The sequence below is a fragment of the Rhinolophus hipposideros genome, assembly GCF_964194185.1.
Source record: "Rhinolophus hipposideros genome assembly, chromosome: 11".
Taxonomy (NCBI): Eukaryota; Metazoa; Chordata; class Mammalia; order Chiroptera; family Rhinolophidae; genus Rhinolophus; species Rhinolophus hipposideros.
In genome coordinates, this window is record NC_138057.1 from 72,280,742 (window position 1) to 72,302,089 (window position 21,348).

The 21,348-nt window shown below is 43.0% G+C and overlaps 1 protein-coding gene across 1 annotated transcript in view; it reads right to left on the minus strand.

The window, feature by feature from the left end:
- The window catches only part of TTLL11 (tubulin tyrosine ligase like 11), a gene marked incomplete at its 5' end in the record, with an annotated part of 207,204 nt that overhangs the window by 159,533 nt on the left and 26,323 nt on the right, over window positions 1-21,348 (minus strand). Inside the window, 2 exon segments of the mRNA XM_081067719.1 lie at window positions 4,797-4,930; window positions 11,169-11,265. Of these exon segments, the coding sequence (XP_080923845.1) occupies window positions 4,797-4,930; window positions 11,169-11,265 (231 nt within the window).

Consider the following 21,348-nt stretch of genomic DNA (forward strand, 5'->3'; position numbering starts at 1 on the left):
AAATTAAGTCAAAATTATAGAACTGCACTTAAAACTATAACACTTTTAGACAAAAAAAAGGAAAGCATCTTTTTGAGCTTGGGTGAAGATCCTGTGTATGTGACACCAACAGCGTGATCCATAAAAAACAAATTGATAAATTGGATTTCATCAGAATTAAAAACTTGCTTTTCAAAAGACATTGTTAAGAGAATTTTTAAAAGCACAGGCTGGGAGAAAATATTTGCAAGTGATATATCTGATAAATACCTATATTCAAAATATATAAAGAACTCTCAAAACTCAATAATTAAAATAAGCAAGTCAATTTTTTAAATGGGCAAAAGATGTAAATACATATTTTGTGGAAGAACAAAAATATTTCAATGGCAAATAAGCCCATGAAAAGATGCTCAACATCATTAATCATTAGGGAAATACAAATTAAAACCAATGAGAAACCACTACATGCCTGTTAGAATGGTTAAAATTTAAAAGACTATTACCAAGTATTGGCAAGGATGTGGTAGAACTAAAATGCTCATATGTTGTTAAGAATACAAAATGGCACCACCACTTTGGAAAAAAATTGGTACTTCCTTTAAAATTAAATGTATACCTATTATATGATCCAGACATTTCATTCCTAAGCATTGACTCAGAAAACATACTATATGCACAGAAAGACTTATACACAGATGTCCATAGTATCCTTATTTGTAATAGCCAAAAACTGGTATCAATCCAAATGTCCAGCAGCAGATAATGGTAGAAGCAAACAGTCAATGGAATACTCCCCAATAATAAAAATGAATGAATTATTGATGAATACTACAACATGGATGAAATCTTAAATTAACGATGTTGCATGAAAGAAGCCACACACACACACAAACACACACACACACACACACACACGATTACCAGCTCTATGACTCCATTTACATAAAATTATAGAAAGTGTAATCATGACAGCAAGCAGATCCATGGTTGCTTGGAGATGGGTGGTGCATGTCAGGGAGGGGAAGACAGGAAAGATTACAAAGGGATATGAGGAAACATTTTGGGGTGATGGACGTGTTCATTATTATCTTGATTGTGGTGATGATTTCATGGGGTTTTTACATATATCAAAACATATCAAACTGCATACTCTAAATATTTGTAGTTTACTGTATGTCAATTATGCCTTAATTGAAGTTGATTTTTCAAAAAATATATGAGACAAATAGGCTATGTGCATAGTCTCAAAATATCTCCCCACAAGATACTTGATGATTACAAAGGGAAAAAGTAGTAACTTCATAGGAGAGAGACCTAGCAGATACACCTTAACTAAGCGGACATCAAAGTTAGCGTCACCTAAATTAAGACCTCTTGACACCCTGTACCTCCTCAGGTGCTGCATTGAGAAGATCACAACATCACTTTTGTGGTCTTCTTCCCAAAAATGTGTAATCTGAATCTAATCATGAGAAAAATCAAACAAAACCAAGGTGAGGACACTCTTAAAGAAATAGCTGGCCAGTACTCTTCAAAAGAGTCAAGGTCATGAAAGATAAAGACAGAATGAGGAACTCTTTACAGCTCAGAGGAGACTAAGAAAAAATAACAACTATGAGGGATCCTGGAGAACATCCTGTCTCAGAAACAGGAGATTAGGGGGACAATAGAAAACATGCAAAGAAGGGGTGTGGATATTTAGTAATATTATATCAATGGTAATTTCCCAGGTTCAGTACTTGTATAAGATGTTAATAACAGGCGAAGCTAGATGAAGGGTATATGGGAGCTCTCTTTGTACTTTATTTGTAACTTTTCTGTAAGTCCAAAATTATTTCAAAACATTTTTAAAACTCAAGGCAAAATGAAGACATTTCCAAACAAACAAAAGCTAAGAGAATTTACCACCAGCAGACCTGCATTACAAGAAATATGTTAAAGAAAATTCTTTACGTTGAAGGAAAATAATACCAGATGGAATCCCAGACCTACACAAAGGAATGAAGAATGTTGGACATGTAAATATGTGGGTGAGTATAGAAGGCAAATGTACTCATTTTTCAGTTTCTTTATAAGATAACTGACTTCTCAAAGCAAAAATAATAATAATGTACGAGGTTGGACAATTAAGTTTGCAAACTCATCCTAAAAAAAGTGCTACATACCTCACTGCTGAATATCACTACAGTCACCTTCCAAGTATTCCCCTTGGGAAGCTATGCACCGACGCCAGCACCTAGTCCACCCTTCAAAGTAGGGTTTCCGGGCGGGAATTCCCACCCGTTCTCGGGAATTGTTTTTGCTTTCCCATTCCTGAATCCCGAGAAAAGTTGGTCGGGAAATCGGCTCCTTGAACCCAGTAATACCCATAATGGAAAATAAACGTACTACTCACAATGTTTCTCTTAGACATTTTTCCTATTTATCGCTAGGGTTTTCGGGAGGAATTCCAGCTTGTTCTTGGGAATTTTGTTCACTTTTCCGTTCCTGAATCCCAAGAAAAGTTGGTCGGGAAATTGGGAAAATTGGCTCCTTGAACCCAGGTGGTTGGTAGTATTGGCAGTCACTTTGTGGGAACGATTCATCGTGGAGAACAGAAAACAGTTTATATCTTGGGGTTCGGGAACGGAAATGCAAAGAAAATTCCTGAGAACGGCAGGAATTCCTGCCTGGTAACCCTACTTCAAAGCAATTTTGGAACTCTTTTTCTGGAATAGCTGTCAGAGCTGCCATCATGTTATCCTTGATGTCCTGAATGTCATCAAAATGTCTTCCTTTCAATATTTCCTTTATCTTCAGGTAAAGAAAGAAGTCATTAGGGACCAGATCAGGTGAGGAGGGAGGGTGTTCCAATACAGTTGTTTGTTTACTGGCTAAAAACTCCCTCCCAGACAGTGCCGTGTGAGCTGGTGCATTGTCGTGATGCAAGAGCCATGAATTGGAGAAAAGTTCAGGTCGTTTTCGTCTAACTTTTTCAAGCAATCTTTCCAGCACTTCTAAGTAGTCAACTTCGTTAACTGTTTGTCCAGTTGGTACAAATTCATAATCCCTCTGATATCAAAAAAGGTTAGCAACATCATTGCAACAAGCTCGTGAACTTAATTGTCTGACTTCGTATATCTACATGATTAGTCATGGCAGCTTTATTTATAGCGTCTCCAAAGTGGAAATAACTCAAACGCCCATCAACTGGTGAATGGATAAACAAATTGTGGTATAGTCATACAATGGAACACATCTCACCAATAAAAATACCAACTATTAATATACACAGCAAACATGGATGAATCTCAAAAATATAATTTTGGAAGAAAAAAGGCCTCAAAAAAGTACTTACTGTATTGAAGGATTCCATTTATATGAATTTCTTGAACAGGCAAAACTAATCTATGATGAAAATGCAGATCAGGAGGTGCCTGGGCCGGGCGGTGGGGGTGGGGTGGGAGCATTGAGGGGCTTGACTGCAAAGAGACACCCAGGAACTTTTGGGGATGACGGACGTGCTCTTTTCACTTATTTGATTTTGAAGGCACAAACTGGCATCTCACCTATATTCCGCCTGGCAGAACTGTTAGCTACAGAGTCACAGAAATAGGAAGGAAGGTATTCCACATTGGAACAACAGCGTGAGCAGAGCCACAAAAGTGGGACATTGCGGGGGTCAGTATGGGGAAACGCTAATAGTTTATTTTTAAAACTTTATGCATAATTTGCATACAATAAAATGTACTCATTTTAAGTTATGATTTGATGAATTTTTAAAAATGTATAGACCCATGTAACCACCATCCCATAGAGAGCTTCGTTTTAAAAATTATCACTTTGAGCTTTCTTTGTGCTGTCTAAATCATAATTTTATTACGTTTTATAATTCAATATTAAAACCAAAACAACAGGCAGACAATAAATAACACAGTATAAAAAGCATAGGCCTTGAAATCAGCTCTAAGTCTAAATCCTACTTCTCAAGCAAGTCATTTAATTTCTCAAAGCCTCAGTTTCCTCATCCAAAAAATGGGGATAACAACACAACCAACTTCACTACGAGGATCAAAAGAAATCATGTGAGGCTCCTACCAGAATGCCTGGAGAGCAGAGTGGGGCCCATTCATGGTATTACCTTATGATAATTAGGTAGGCATTTGTTGTATAGCTACCCTCAGAGGTGGGAGATGGCATGGAACCTGTGGACAAAGGCTTTGAAATGGTCCTAAGTGAAATCATGAAAAGACTAACCAAAATGGCAATTCTGAATTCAGCTTCCCTATTGGCTCTGTTTCACCATTAGTGGTGAAGGCTCCAAAGTGTTTCATGCTCAAATACTTCTCTTCAATATGGAATGGGTGATTTGAAAGTTGATTCTGGGACACATTTAAAGCAGGACACTTAAAAGGTGCCCCGCCCCCCACCCTCAGTTTGTCAGACCTACTCCCTGGCCTTGAAGCGGAGCCCGGCCTCCCACATTTAGTGCCACGGGATGCTGGGGAGACCACACCTCTAGGATTCACCTAAACAGTCCCGATCCTCTTGTGGGCTCACGCACCTGCCCCAGCTCTCTCTCCCTGGTGCTGCAAATGCAACCCCGTGACCCAGCTCCCAATATCAGCCTTTTGTCTTGACGACCCACTTCTTCAGTTTACTTACCTGTCACCCTCCCTGCTCAAGTCTGCAAGCTGCCGTGACTGCTGCCAACACCTACTGTGTACTATTAAACACTCCCCTTGGCCCATCTCAGCTCCCAGCACAGGACCCAGGACACAGCTGCAACCATAATATAATTCAAGGGTCATAGGTTCAGAGTGCCATCCATCTACCTGAGCAACAAAGAGCTGGAACTCGTCAGGCAGAATCCATGAGCGAGGGTAGAAGTTGTACTCCTCAGGAAAGAGATTCTGCATGATTCTCACTGCTCTACTCAGAGTAATTTTACGCACCATCTCCGTCATGCCTGGGGAGAAGAGAAGCTGTGAGGTTTTAACAACAGTGAGCTACTAGCTATAAAACAACCATTATTTGGGACTTTTAAAACCACCCACCCGACATATTGACTTTTTCAGACAAGATAAAAAAAAGGTATGAGTTGTTCCCCACAGCAGTGACTCATGGTTGGGAAAGACCTAGCAAACTAATGAAAAACTTGAGGTAATAGGTGAATTTTGTTTCCTTATAAAAATGAAGCATCAATTTGAAGGAATGAGTTTCCCCCTAGCTTATTATTCCATTCTTTGTCAGCTCCCTAGATAATGAATAAAGAGAAACATTTCCATCTTGCACTTAAAACTTACTATCTTCTTTAATTTGGAACCACCATATGTACTTCTGGGGTTCCTTCCATCTTAAACCCTAGAGAATATTATCTAGTGGACTCTGCTGATATTACGAGAAGTTCAAGTTGCTGTGTTTTAGTCTTTTATGAGTATTAACAAAAGGTATAAAATAGAAAAATATAATATACATCTTTTCAGCATAAAATCTGTCTCCTAGAAATAAGAACAGGGAGTGGAAAGGATATCAGCATAATTCATAGGTTAAGGGGAAAGAATGGAATCTGTAGGAGTCCTTCGGCTCTAAGTACTGATGCTGATACGGATCAGATCGCATTAATTTGCCCAGAGGGGATTGAAATGTCTCACTTATAAAACATTTTCAAAGAATCGTGGACTTTTTTTTCTTGTCACATCTTTAGTAACTCTGACAAGAGAAGAAACTGAGTGTATAAATTAGCAAACTTTAAGCAAATAGGTAAAAATTATTTTACATTTTAGCATGCTTATTTCTTAAGGTGAATATCCCTGCTAAAAATGGAGGCAAAAATTGGCCTTCACCCTGAAAGAGGCTACCCAGTTCCATCGATGACACTAGAAATTTGTTTAACAAAGTTATTTTTAATAGAAAGTACGAAGTTCCAGGTAAGCGTGGCATGTCCAAATTATCACACATTCCAAATGGGCACAATCAGAATGAATGAGGTTTTTCTAAACTCCCATGTTCAGGAAGCAAAGGGTAAACATTTGAGAATGAGGGTTCTAATAACCTACTTCTTGCTTCCCTTGGCATATTGAAAAGAGCAATAAATCTAAAGATCGCAGCTTGAAGATGTCAATGCCCAGGTTCTTAGTTCTTGTTTAGAAGGATATAGAGAAGGATTAAATAAGAAATAAAGGAGCTTAAGAAGCACTTATAAATTGTGCTCTGACGTGGACTCTTCGATATTAAAAAAAAAAAAAAAAAAAAAAAAAAACCACCTCACTGAGGACCCTGTTCTGAGCTTCCCAAGAAATATTTTGGAAAATTATAGCTATTCCTTTTAATTCCCTATGAAACTAGAAATTTTGAGTTATAAACTGCAGCTGAACACAAAGTACACAGAAACGAGGTTTCAGCTTCCTTGGAACCGCCTCAGTGATAGTATTAAACTAAAAACCTTCATTACTAACACATCACGTCGCATCAAGTAGATGATGCCTCCTGACCAAACAGTGCTGTGGTATTTTCCGTATTTGAGTGGCACTGTGACAGGGGAAGGGTCAGAAATCCCTCGGCAGGTCAGAAGGACTCACACAACACAGACAGAAGTGCCGTGAGTACAGAAATGCAATTTGAATGCTCCAGAAAAGTTTTGGGAAAAGCGATGTCCAGCAAATTGAGTAAATACTCATTTTCAATCTGCAGTGGCTCCTTTTGTGATGTGGTTTGGCAGTCCCCACACCAGCCAATAGGCCTCTTGGCAAGTTTACCTTTGTGTCTGTCTCCAGGTAGTTCTCCACTAAAAGCCAACTGCAGAAGCGCTCCTACAAGCCAATGGCTACTTTTTCCAGACGCTTCCAGCCTGCCGGCTGGACACAGTGACCCCTAACCCTGCCTGAATGCCTGTCTCCAGAAAGCACCGGTGTAGCCCTCCCTCAATCCACTTACCAACGATACTTTTGTTCCTGAACCATTTCCAGGCTGTGTTTCCTCCCAACGCTGCCAGGGAGAACGTCTCTCACCCCTGACCCAACCCCACATAGAGGATGCTGACATCCCTGGGTCTGGCCGTGGCTCAGACACAGAAGTGGGGAGTGCCATTTTACCTCAATAAGACGCTGACAAGAGTAGTTGGGCTTCTAGCTGAGTCAGAGCACATGTTCCCAGAGTAAACATGTGAAAAGGGGGGTGGTAGCCAGGCTCTGCCCCCCTTCTCTAAGCTGCTGCAGACCTGGCCCTACCTGAGACCCTTGCCCTAGGCCCTGGGACCCATCCTGACCTGAGGTGGAAGCTCTAGGTCTGACTATCCGCAACCCCCAAGCTTGGGAACAAGGGAAGCTTTGACCCTAACTTTGTACTCCAATTAGATAAGGGGGATTTTAACTGTTTTCCTGAGGCTCCATTGCTTTGTCCCCAAGTTTGAGTAGCCTGTCTTGCTCCTGCTGCCTGGGTGGCTTGTCTTAGCAACGCCTCTGCCTTATTCTATTCTCTCTGAAGTTCCTCATCTGTTCCCCTCAGGTGTCTCCTGCAAGGGCCGGAGTCCTCCTGCCTGGGACTGCGGTGTCCCCTAACAGGTTCTTTGGAGGCCGATGCCTGCCGGGTTTCTCAACAAGATTGACCCCAGACGTCCCTGCTGTGGCAGTTTCCCTGTGGACTGGGAAAACCCCACACTCAGCTTAGAGCTTCTCACACCAAGAGCTTGCCTCCTGCCACTCCTTCTGAGCCTGCGTCCTTCTGTCGGCTACACAGAGGCTCATGGCCTGGTGGGTCTCACGGGTGTGGCATTACCAGGAGTGGTAACAGCTTGATCCTCAGATTTGCCCAGCTTAAAAATAATAATAGTAATAAAACCTCAGCTAGGATGGGAGCATTATTCAATCCAAATATCATTCATAACAATAATTATTGGCAAAAACACATTACAACCATCAAACAACAAATACTCTTGTCTCTATTCCCATCACCACTGATACGGCCCTCTTTTGCCTGGACGCTGCAGTAACCTCTTAGCTCTCTCTCCATGTCCTCTCTCAGCTCTTCCGCCCATCCTCAGTGCAACCCTCTGGCTAAACTTTCTAAAATCCAAGCTGGCCACGTCACTATCTGGTGTAACAATTCCTTAGTGGCTTCCCATGACCTTTGGTCTCTGTCCATCACCTCTCCGCTGCCCGTCACACTTGACCCTTTCTACCCATTGTGCGCCACTTGCCCTTCACTGAGTGAGCAGTGTGCTCTAAGCACTCTACATCTTGGCACCAACTGTGCTCCCTTGTTTTGCATGAGGGTCAGGCCCATCCAATCCTGCAGGTTCTGTTCACATGTCAATCTTCTCCTCCAGGATCTCTCACCCTGCCTGACCCCTAAGCAAATCTGAGTCAGGTCACCTGCCCTCGTTCCAAACTCTCACAGCACCCCAAGCTTCCTCTGGCATAGCACTTACTGTGTACTTGACTTCCTTCTCTACATGCCCTTCTCTTTGTCTTTGTATGCCCAGCTCATGTTTGACACATGGCTGCCCCCGTAGATTCTTCACGGAGGGAGCCCTCTCCCTCTCGACAGAAAGCCCCCTCCTCACGATGGGCTCTCAGGCACTATCTGCCATGTGCTGCCAACATCTCAGATCATGAAACTCACCAAAAGTTGTTTGTAAGCTGAGAGCTGACAGGTTTGCCCTTTCTTAAAGCAGAGAGAGACACATCTAAATCAGATTATTTTTATAGAAAGTCTGAATTCATCAGTTAAGATATAATAACACATCTTGAAGGAAATTGCCCATAAAAAGGTAGCTAAAAGCTAATGTGCTGACACAAACAAAATAAATTATTTTCATATGTGTATCCAAAAGTTTTCAGTTTATTCAGCGTGGGAAGTTTGTACTTGCCTGGCACGTCCACTAGAACTTACTCTAAGTAACATACAGTGCACACAAAAATGCACTTTTAAAATAATGGGATATCTAAGAGACAGAAGATGAGCTTCGACACAACGGGAGCCGAAGGGCAGACGGTTCTGCAACCAGCCCACTGCTAATGATTGCTGCCTTTCACACAGCAGAGCGTGTGGCGTCACTGTGCCTCTGCCTAGATATTCGAGAGCCTGCTTTGTCATTAGAGCTAATTAACTGCTGTTAGTAAAGTGGAAAATTATATGTTCTAATCACTGGCATGTGGAACATGGGATGGGACAAACGTGCTACTTAGAGATGAATATTCTTATGTCACTTTTAATGAAACTAGTCTTTGGGGGATATTTTTCTCTGTGTTTCTAATCTGTGGTCCAAATGTAGAGCCACCATTACTTCCTTCCTTCTCAGCCATTAGCTGAAGCATGAGAGAGCAGGGAAAATGTAAATGAAGCCTCCTTTGATTCATGTCTCAGGAACTCTGTCCTCATTCAAAGAGCTGTTCTCTTTCAAATTATGTTCTCAGATATCCCAGGAAGCCCTTTAGTGGCATCAAAAAGTCACCTTTTCTGAGCAGCAGAGAGAAAAGAATAGCTTTTTCCATTAAACTGTGTGCAAGAAACTGTTTGCAGGAATTGTTCTTGTTCGCTAACAAAACCCTCTCTCCTTCTCTAGGGACAAATCTGACCTTGGGTTAATTTTCTAGCTCTATTCCTCTGGAAATCAGTAATGGTGGAAAGTTAGCTAAGTTCCTAGACAACAAAGCATATGGTTAAAATGACCTGATTGGCAAAATCCATAAATCCCTGGTAGGAAGCCACAGCTTCAGGCTTTCCTGAGTGTAGTGATGCTTGTCCCTTAGCATGATTGGGGGTACGGGGGAGACCCTGGAAGCTATGTGGTGAAGTCCTACACAAGATATTGGCTCCTATAGGGTGCGTGAGCCACGACAGACCCACACCCACCCAGGGGGGTCTTGTCTCCTTGTACTGGACCTTTCACTTGAGGGGCCAGAGATTGGCCTCTGGAACCCTTACAAAGACGCCACCTGAGAGAAATGCCTGACACTGACTACCTGGCAAGCTGCGTTTCCTGCCCTATATCCTTCTAAATGAAGCTGAGCCAAGTGTGGCCTGTGGCAGAGTGCATGCTTAAATGAAACCCCCCTAGTGGATGTGGCACAACTAGCCAGTTTATAAAATATGGACACTGGGTTTTCTGAGGTGTTTTCTTAAAGACCTGCCATGGAATACCAAAGAAAAAGAGTGAGTTGATTCACCTTTTTAAAATAAGCATCAATGGTATAACACTAAGAGAAATCACCTTATATTCAGGCAACTATACTCTCACAGCAACTATGTAAAAATGATACATAAACGTGGTTAAGGTTAGGGAGGAAATACGGAAATATTCACATTGCGGTTTTGTTAAATGAGGGATGGGATTCAGGGTGACATTCTTTTTTAAAAAATATTTGCTATTGTATTATAATATGGTTTAAGCAGTAAGTTAAAATTTCTGAAAATTAGTGGCAGCCCCTTTGGCTCTGCTCACCCAGCTTAACCTTTCCCCCTAAGCACTTCTGCTCACCTACTCACCGTAACCACCCTCTTCACTTAGCCATTGAGAAAAATGAAGAGCGATGAGAGCAGAAGAGGGTGGTGGAGATTAAAAACAAAGTGAAAAGGCATATAGGGGGGCTGGGAGTGGAGAGAGAGGGGCTATCTTAAGGTGTTGGCTATGCCACTTTTCTGGCACTGAGTCCCCCTTGCAGGTGACTTGCTGGGACAACAACCTGAGGTAAGAGCCGAGGCCGTATGCAGTCTGGCGTTCCCAGCACGGAGACCACTGCACTGGGTTTTAAAAATGGTTCCTCCAAAGAAGATACTTAAAGAAAAAGAAAGGTGCTAACTCCATTTCTGTAACAAGGTCCTAGAACTTTAGTACTTCTGTTTCCTGCAAATTATTGAAGTAAAAGGTCTATATTTTTCATTTTGAGAGTATAGTCCCCTCATGACACCTCTGTATTATATTTATAATCCAAAAGGTGAAAATCATGTTCTTCCCCCAGTGGAATTAGACCAGGAGAGCCTGTCTTTTTATGTGTTTGAGCCTCCAATCGTTAAACCCTTGGCGGGTTAAGTCCTGATTCCTCTGCTTTAACATCCCTCTCAAGGAAATGGCACTGAGGCAGCAGTTCCCAACTAAAAGTCATTGAGTTTAATCGTGAAGCACTGTCATGTTTTGTAGACGAGTGTATGTACCCTGAGACTCAGCCTTGGAAAAATTTTTAAATGCCAACAATAACAAGGGATACCTGGAAACTTGTTCACTTGACCGGAGAATATGTCATTGTCGTGAAATGAAACTCCATGCCAGTAGATGTCACAAGGCAAGCGTCGGCCAAAAGGGAACTGGAAGAAAGAAAAAAATGTGACTAATAACAAGAATAAGAGGAGCAGTGACCACACTGTATGTCTATCATGTACAAACTCCTGGCACCCTGGCACACATCCCATGATTCAGTCCTCACCGTGACCACTCAAGCACATGAGGTAGCTGATATTTTTTTCCCATTTTATAGGCAAAGGAACAGATTCAGACAGGTTAAGTAAGTCGCTCAGGGTCACAACCATGGAGGGGTGGAATTCTGATTCTATGTGGCAGGCGCTAGACTCATGACTTTACAGGCACTCTTTCATTTTAATCCTTGTAACTACCTAGAAAGGATTATTCCCCTTTTATTGATGAGAAGACTGGGGCTGAGAATGGTAATCTAATCTAATGGTCATCTAAACCAGGTCACACAGAGCTGGTACGGGGAGGAATCAGGATTTCAATCCACGTCCATCTGGATCCCAAACTATACTTCTCTGAAAATTATAACTCTCAATCCAGTCCCCCCAAAAATGAGCTTTAAGTCTCTCTCTCTCTCTCTCTCTCTCTCTCTCTCTCTCTCTCTCTCTCTCTCTCTCTCTCACACACACACACACACACACACACACACACACACACACAGGTCCAAGGGCACGATGCATTCTCAGTGCCTAAAGCAGTTCCTGGCATTCAACAGACTTTTTAAACAAATAAATGAACAAACCAGGTGCGGTCATCTGACTCAAATGAGATAACCAGATTCTCCCTTCCAGGAATTTGGAAATCAGAGATCAGGCCGCCTCTGCTGGCCCTTGAACTGGAAGTGATAAAAAGCCAGAGCTGGGCAGCGGTGTTTGGCAGTGTGCACAGAGAAGCAAAGGCAGCCAATCTGCTGAGAGAGAAGAAAGAGGCAGGTGCAGAGAGAAAAGTAAAGGTGAGCTCCCCCATGGCCCTGGAGACACAGACTGAGTGACCTCAGTCCCTGGGGCTTCTGGGTCCTGGGCCCAAACCCTCCTGAGCCTGGCTGGCCTTCCTGTCCTTGGATCCTCTAAGACAACCTCACATTCTTAGAATACATCCCCTTTTTGCCCAAGCTATGGGGTTTCCCTCACTGAGAGAAAAGGGCCTGCTCTTTCCACTACAGCCTAGGTTATCAAATTAATCAAGTTTGATCAAATTCTGCATTTACAAAAGTGTTGTCAAACTCTTTTTACAAAAGTGTTATCAAACTCTACGTTTATAGAACATATTTTTTAAACCTGCAACTCACATGACCCTTGTTAAAGGAAACAAACGAGGATATGTTAGCTCATATTTAGAACCTGCTTGTTTAAAGTCCAGATGAAGAAACATGCCAACACATGAAATAAAATCATTTGATTTTCCCACTCTAAGACTATAATTAATCAGAATTTTTATCTAGTCCAAGTTGAGAGGGCTACGTTCCCATGGGAGAACACAGCATTACTAATGAAACGGTGGGGACTCAGTGCTTTCCGACTAGTCCGAATTAAAATGAAGGCAAACTGACTCAAGCACATCCACATTGCTTCCGAGCTGTGCCAACGTGAGGCATGTGTTACACAGTCTATTAGCATTAACAACTTACATCTATAATTTATAGCATTTTACTCATTTTCTTTGCATCCAATGGACTCAAGTTATTAATTCAGCAGTCACAAATACAGAGAGACGCAACATATGCTATTTCCTTCCAGCTGTTACGTGCTAATACAGAGAAGGGGGAAATAACCAGGGAAGTAGCTCTACAAAGCGAGTATCCAAGCAACGTTTACCAAGATCCACGCGGCTTTGCTGCTTGAAATGTGGGACCAATGCCCGCCCTGTGGCAGTGGACAACCGCTGATTCCTTGCCACCCTCACGGATCCCAAATCAACCCTTCATTCCGAAGGGCCTTATCTCATTCCATTTTGAGAAACTGCCTTTTTCCTTAATCCATTCATTCAATAATTACTACGTGCCAGACACTGTTCGAAGTGCTGAGAACACAGAGAAACACAATTTTAAATAGGTCCCAGGAGTTCATAATCACCCCTCTCCTCGAGATCTTTTTAAACACTGCTTGAACAGCTACCATCGCGTTCAATGGTGAAAGACTGAAAGGTTTTCCTCTAAGATCGGGAATGAGACATGGGTGCCCATTCTCAGCACCACTATCCAGCGTGGTATTGGAAGTTCTAACCAGAGCAATAGGTAAGAAAGAGAGATAAAAGGCATTTCAAGTGAAAAGCAAGAAGTAAAATATCTCTCTTTGCATCTGACGTGATCTTATATACAAAAACCTGAAAGATTATATACACACACAAAAACTGTTAGAAATAAGAAATGAATTTAGTAAAGTTGTAGGATATAAAATCAATACACAAAAATCAATTGTTTTTCCATATACTAATCACGAACAATCCAAAAAAGGAAATTAAGAAAACAGTTATATTGATAATAGCATCAAAAAGAATAAAACGCTTAGGAATTAACTTAACCAAAAAGGCAAAAGGCATACACTGAAAACTACAAAATATTGCTTAGAGAAATTAAAGACACACACATAAGTAAAAAAGACATCCCATGTTCACAGATTAGAGGACTTGATATTGTTAAGATGTCAATGGTTGGTATAAAAACTGGCTTAAAAACCAAATGAGTTGAAAACGTATGTCCACAAAGAAACCTGCATGCAGATGTTTACAGCAACTCTATTCAAAACTGCCCAGACTTGGAAGCAACCAAGGTGTCCTTCAGTAAGTGATGGATAAACAAACTGGTCCATCCAGACAGTGGAATTTTATTCAGCACTAAAAAGAAAGGAGATCTCAAGCCATAAAAAGACAAAGGGGGGGTTGTAAATATTTCTAAGTAAAAGTGAACCTTTTGGGGGGGGGCAACAATCACTTTGAGATTCTTTCCAGAAAAACACACATATGCACAAATCTTTCCATATTTTTTAGGATGTTCAAAAACTCTCTGAAGCTTGTAGTTGTTCACGGACACCATGGTGAGCAACTTCTGCAGGGGTTTCGTGAATGAATACGTGAATAAAGGGACGTATTCATTGATGTCTAGCAACTACTGAAATACATTATCATCATCATCGTTAAAGTTCACAGTTATGGAATATTTATTACTACGACTATGTGTTAAACACTTTGCATATATTATCTCATTGAATCCTCACAACAACCCTATGAGAAAGGTGCTACTATGAATCCTGTTTACAGATGAAGAAACCAAAGCTTTGAGAGATCAAATGACTTTCCTAAGGTCACAGAGCTAGGAAGGGCAGAGTCAGGTCAAATCCAGGTCTGCCTGATTCCACGGCCCGTGGATTGAAGCCCTTCCCACAGCTGATCTTGAACTGATCACTGTTGTGGTACTTATCAGTCACACATGAGCTATGGTGACTAACCTACCCTCACCCACATGCTACCGTCTTTGCCACAAAGGAAGTTCTTCCCTCAGCATATACACCTGAGTGGACCCAAAAATCCCTTTCCCTCTTGCCCAGCGGGACGAAAACACACTTGCAAAATAGCCAGTCTCAAACAAGAACTGAACCCATTAAGTGTCCTTTTGAGCATATTTGTGCTTAAGGAACTGCTATTAGGGTCCCTCTTCTAATGGCCCAAAGAGCAAGTCCAAACCCCTGAGGGATTTTGCAAAACGAAATTTCACCACGCATGCTAATGAAAGCACAATTCAGTCTTCTGTACTTTGTGAATGATTTTCTTCTGAGAGCTTCTTCCTGGACAGAAAATCTTTCAAGTGATGGGGCATAAAAGTGGCAAATAAGCTTTGATACAGGCAAGCATATGTGTAATGCATCTACAGAGGGAAATGACCCAAATTGATGCTTCAAAATGAGGGTCCTGGAGTGCTCAGGGGGAACCCAAGGGAGGTGCAGTAGCCACAGCACTGAGCTTGGACTGGGAAGAGCCTGGCTCAGGCCCCGACCCTCCACACCCCACCCGGAGACCTGGACACTCGGACCTTGCCCCTCTAAGGCTCAGCGGCTCCTCTACAGGGAGGAAAACAACAGCAATAAAACCCGTCTCTCCCTCCCAGGGCTGTTATGTGGACATGTGTGATTCATGGAAAAGCACTTTGTAAACGTAAACTGCTGTTCCATAGCATAGGTTATTATTTTTAATGTCCAAGGAAATCACCTCAAAGAGTAACTTCAACTAAAAGAGATGCCACCAGAATATCAAGCCTCATTAGGAGGAGCTCTTGAATGACATGGCCAGGTGTATGTACCTGCACTTGGGAAACCAGCTATGATGCCCCCAGGCAGAGTTACCAGACTTCTCTCACTTGCTCCCTCTGCACTCTGTTGATGCGACCGCCTTATATGGTGTTTTCGTTTACATGCCTGCCTCTCCCCCACCCCCACATCTGTGGTACTTCTGATACTGGGTTAGGATACTTCCAATATTAGGTTATCTTTATGAAGAGACTTCTCTCTCTCTCTCTCTCTCTCTCTCTCTCTCCCTCCCTCCCTCCCTCCCTCCCCCACTCCTCTCTCTCTCTCTTTCATTGTTACTCACTTTGGGGAAGCGTAGGGAGAGGTAAGAAATCAAAGCCTCCTGCCAACAGCCATGTGAATAAGCTTGGAAGTGGATCCTTAAGCCCCTGTCAAGTCTTCAAAGACTTGGCCCTTGGGAGAGACCCTGAGCCAGAAACCCCAGAAACTATGTGAGGTAATAAATGTGTACTGTTTATGCTGCTAAGTTTTGGGGAGATTTGTTACACAGAAACAGATAATGAATACACCCTTCCAGTTTTAGAACATGGTCATAGAGAAAGCAAGCATTCTGAAAATGAAAGGATTGAAGACTAACATATCTTTGTAATGAACATAATAATTACTTTTATTGAGCACTTAATGATGTGACAGGTATCTTACAGATATGCCTCTGTTTTGCACATTAAAAAATACAATCCTATTGCTAATAAGTGGCAAACCAGAATTTGAAGTCCTGTCGGTCTATCTTCAAACACTGTGCCCTTTCGACTCCACCAAGATAGATGGATGAATAGATGGATTAATCTGTAAAAAAAAAAATGAGCAAATACATCTATGGGAAAAAAAACAAAAAACCAAAAAAACATTGCAGTTAATTCAAGGGAGAACATAGCACAGAAAGTCCAGAGAAGGCCAGTCACGACAAGGAAAGGACTGAGCAATTGCCCTTCAAGGATGGACTAAAAGCTTAACACTCTTTTCTTCAATCAAGAAAGCAAGCACATGAAGAAACTACTGGGGGAAATCCATCAAATCCTGAAGGGTTTGACAGATGGAACACGGCTCTACCTGCCCAATGTGAGCATATCAGCCCTGCCAACAAGTAAGGCTCTTGGTTTCATCATCTGAGAAAGAGGACTCCCAAAGCCTTCCTCGCAGGGGGTTTTATGAAGATTCAAAGTAACTACGCAAGTGAAAGAACATCAACGGCCTGGCACTTCCCAGGAGTTACATTCGCCCAATTACAGAATATGGGGTACAAGCCTCCTGGATTGTTCCTCACCTAATTGAGTCCCATGGTGAGAAAGGTAGAGAGGCAGAATCTCCAGACATCTCGGTGGTAGAGAAAGCAGAGGCACCTCTCAGAAGACAGCAGTGAATCATAGCTCCAGGGATTCAGGAGCCAGCCTGGGGGGGTAGAGGCAGTCAACAGACAAGAACATGCTGCTGACAAAGTGCTCGGTGGGAGCCCAGGAGGAGCAAGGTTTCCGTTCAAGGTGAGAAAAGTTTAACCAAGGAGGGGCCATTTGAGCTGGTGTGTTTGCCAGGCAGAGATGAAAAGGAAATCAGGCAGAGGGAAGAGTGCCTGCAAGGCAGGGAGTCCAGGAGAACAGAAGATTTCATGCCTGGAGCCAAGCTGGAGGGGTCCTCCAGGCCCAGACAGATGGTGAAGGGCTCACAGGGCAAGCTGAAGGGCTTGAACTTGATTCTACGGGTGGAGGGGAGCCAACGGCAGTGCTTAAGCAGGGCAAGGCTGGACTGGACATTGGAGGGGAGGTAGAGAGAGACTGAGGGCAGCCAGACCATGAGGGAGCTGGCCATGGCTCGGAGAAAGGGGACAGGGTGGGGTGGTGACTGGGCAGACAGGAAGAATGCACCGGGAATAGAAATGGGGAAGGGAAGGCATGGAGGAGTAAGAGCAACCATCAGCTCAGCCTGCAGGAACTACTCTGACAGCCCACGTGCTTTAAAGAAGCCCCTTCTCTTATGCCCCTGGGCTAACATTCCTGTCCCACCTCCTCCAGGTTCCTGGTGGCTGGAGATGGAAAGGATCCCACAGGGATAACTAGTCTCTGAGGAGCCTTCCAAGTTAGTAAAGGTGCCGTCTGGCTCCAGTGGGTTTCCCAGGAAGACAATGATTACTCATCCTCTAATAGAGCCAATAAATATAGCAAGAGGATAAGTAATTAACAAGCTTTTGCTGGAAAGTAGCAATTCTCGTGATCTATGAAGTTTCCCTTTTCTGTTCAGTACTTCGCTGTTACTGCAAATGTGATACTCTGGGCAAGTACGCCATTCGTTGTTCACTGAGTTAATCACCAGAGCAGGTTGTATTTGTTATTAAATCCATTCATTATAATTGACTCATATGAATTAAAGCTGGAAAAGCTGCAGTGAGGCCTGTCGTCCAGAAGCTTCTGTTTCTGATCGCAGTACTTTTAATGAGATCAAAATTGTTACCAATTTTTTTTAACAATTTAACTGCAGGGAAAAAAAAGCCCATGTTAGTAGAAGAGGAGGCTAACCTTGCCCCTTTCATAATTTCAGTGCCACATAGCAATCTCTTCCAGTTATTTATTCTGGTGTCTAATTTCCTACCCGTAAAGAATCTTTATTAGCAGTAATTATATTAGGCAAGAGAAAAAGAAAACCTCCACAAACTTCTAAAGTGATTTATCTCTTGGTTTGCAGTTTTAATTAAAATTCTAGTTTATTTAGCAAATAGCTCCGAAAAGATTAGATACCAATTTAGCACTATGTTCTTTTTCCACTTTCCAATTCATGAGGGTGATACAAACAACAAAATAACCACATTAAATGACTCTTTCTCCATTCCGTCATAATTCAGCCTATGGAAAAGAGCTCCAATATCAATTATAAATTAACTCCATTACGCGCTGCAAAATTATCAACAGTAATCTGCCTGCTCTCTATTCCCTCACTGTGAGTAAATTACATCAATTCACCACTAGGCCTCCAATTACCTAGTCTCTTCCACATCAAAACTTTAAATGTGTTTACTAAATGAAATGGAAACAAAGCAAATCAGGTTTTCATTTTAGCAGCGCTTTCCTCCCCACCCCCCACCCCCACCTCCACCCAGGATATCAAACAACTTTTCTTGAAGTCACTCTGACACCTCTGAATGCGGCTCATTCCTGGTTAACCAGCTACTCAGGCCAGTTCAGTACTTTCCACAGTGGCAACTCCCATAGGAATCGTTTCCCATAGAAGTCGGACTAAAGGCAACCTGGCTCAGCCAGATATCAGGTCAGTCATTCAGCACACAAGCAGGTTGTGCCTTTGGGCCTGCGGTGCTCAGGGAAGGCCCAGAGCTTTCGCGCATGGGGGCAGAGGCTCAGTGGTAGGAGACGAGGCTGGAGAGGTGAAAATAGGAGGATGAATGGAACAGTCTTGACCTTCCAAGAGCTCACGGTGCAGCCGCTGCACTTTACGTCAGACAGGTAAACAGACGATTGTAATGCATCTTACACACATCCACTACCCGCCGGCCTCAGAACCAAGCTCTTTACCCACACGGTCATGTTTGTTACCCACACAACTTTAGGAATAGCCGTTATATCCCCATTTCACAGGAGAGGCAACCGAGGCTCAGGGAGGTAGGCGACATTTGGGCCAAATCTTGATGAGATAGAGAGATGTTGCCAAGACTAAAGAGGGAAAGGGGTTCCCACAGGAGGAAGCAACAGCACGTGCAAAGACCAAGCAAAGAGCAAACGAGAGCCAGGAGAGCCAGTCCTCCGCGGTCTGCGGCCACAAATATCCGAGCCACCTTGGGCATTACTGGATGTCTTCGGGCCTTTTTCCCCATTAGCCACACTCGGAGTATTTCCCATTCTGCAAATCTGTGAGGGCCTGCTCTTCTTTTACGATAATTGATTATGATTTGGGCTGACCGTAAAGTACCCAGTGCTATCTTAATAATGCACCCAAGGGACAAAGAAGTGATTTCCCAGATAAAGGAGGACGGACTCTGCCCCCCAAACTCATTTGCTCCTCCTGACCCCTAAAACCAGTCTGTTAATCTCCCAGAGACACGCCACTGCCTCAAGTCAGACCAGCACATACTACTATGAAGAACTGATACAGCTGTGCCAATAAATCCTACAATAATAAAAATCATGGCTGTTATTTATTGAGTTTATGTGGTTTGCTTCGCACTGTACACGTGCTACCTCAGTTTGCCCTCACAGCTACACCGTCAAGTAGGCAGACACACTGCCACTCCATTTTACAGAGGAAGAAACAGGGTCAGAGCAATTAGATAACTCAGTCGCTGGTCGTGTGTCCAGTAAGTGGTAGAGGAAGGAACAGAATCCAGCCCCATTATGTTCTTAGTCCCCAGGGAACTAAGCCTAGGAGAAATGAATGAGAACGAGGTTTCTTTAACAACCGTAGAATTCCCGTAACAGGAAGGTGTATACCGAGGCTGGTGTGTGGGGGGAAGGAACAAGGGAGGGCCCAGCCTGGGGAAGTTGCCCCACGGGGAGCTCTCCAGAGTGCTGAACCTCCTCTACCAAAGTACTGAAGCCGCTCCTACATCTATCTGCCTGGGCACTTCTGCCACTCCTCACCCTCACCTCCTGATTTCCGTGCCCACTACAGCCACTGACAGAATCGAGTGAATGGAAGTGGGAGTACTTCTGGGAGACAAAGAGTTAACTTTTAGAAGTACTGAGCTTGTGGGGACAACAGGACATCTAATTGGAACTATCCTGCATGGGATTAGAAATAACAGGAGTGGAAGTAAAGTCAAAGCAAGAAGTACACATTGGTGAGTCATAGAGGAGGGAACTGGAGAAAGGGTGAGTGCATTTTTGGGAAAGGGTGAGTGCATTTTTGGAGTGGTTACTGAGAAAGAAAAACAAAGGGCCAGGGTCAGAGAGCGAAGAGGGGTCCTTCCTAGCAGTCCCAGACCGTGGGTATCAGGAACAAATACCTAAACTCTCCAAGTCCAATATTGCATTGAATGTTATTCAGAGAGGACAGAATGTTGTTGCCTATAGCTTTGAACCTGTGAATAAACAACCACCAGCACTTTTTAACACCCCCCCCCAATAAAGAACAAGAAATAACAAAGCATTCAATGGAATAATAGAAATTAGCCTGCCATAAGGTGACATGATTCAAGTTAATCGAGGTCATATCCACTCCCACTTGAAGTAAAATGGCTCCTTATAAATTTGAGATGTCACTCAGAAAAACCCTGGGCCTCTCTTTGGCCTTTCAGACCTTAGAACCTAAAGGCTTACCTGATGGAATATTTATAAACCCATCTCTCCCCCTGCTGGTAACAGAGATATTAGGACAGCACATTTATTCTCCGCTTCATTCCCACCTCTCCTCTCCTACACAGCCTACATAAGAACAGCTATCCTCTTTCATGGACTTACCTTCATTCAAGTAAACATTATTATGCATCAATTCAACATCAGACACTGGGCACTCAGGGAAGAAAACGGCACAGTCTATCTATAGGACATGAACTTGTGAATAAATCACAAAGCACAGTAGCAAATGCTCTAGCAGATGAGGGTTGAAGGGTTATGAGGGCATGAAGCAGGCAGGATACAAGTAATTCTTCTGGGGGGAAGATGTGGTTTGGTAGAAACGTGATGAGCTGGAATTTGCCAAGCCCAGAAGTCAGGAAGGCAGTCTCGGCTGAAAGAGCCCCACGTGCAAAGGCACGAGAGCATGAGTGAACGTGATTAAAAGTCTCTCCAACCCGAAAAGGGGCTGGGGATGGGTAGAAGAGGATAAAGGGGGTCAAACATATGGTGACAAGAGGGGACTTGACTTTGGGTGGTGAACACACAATGTGACATGCAGATGAATGTA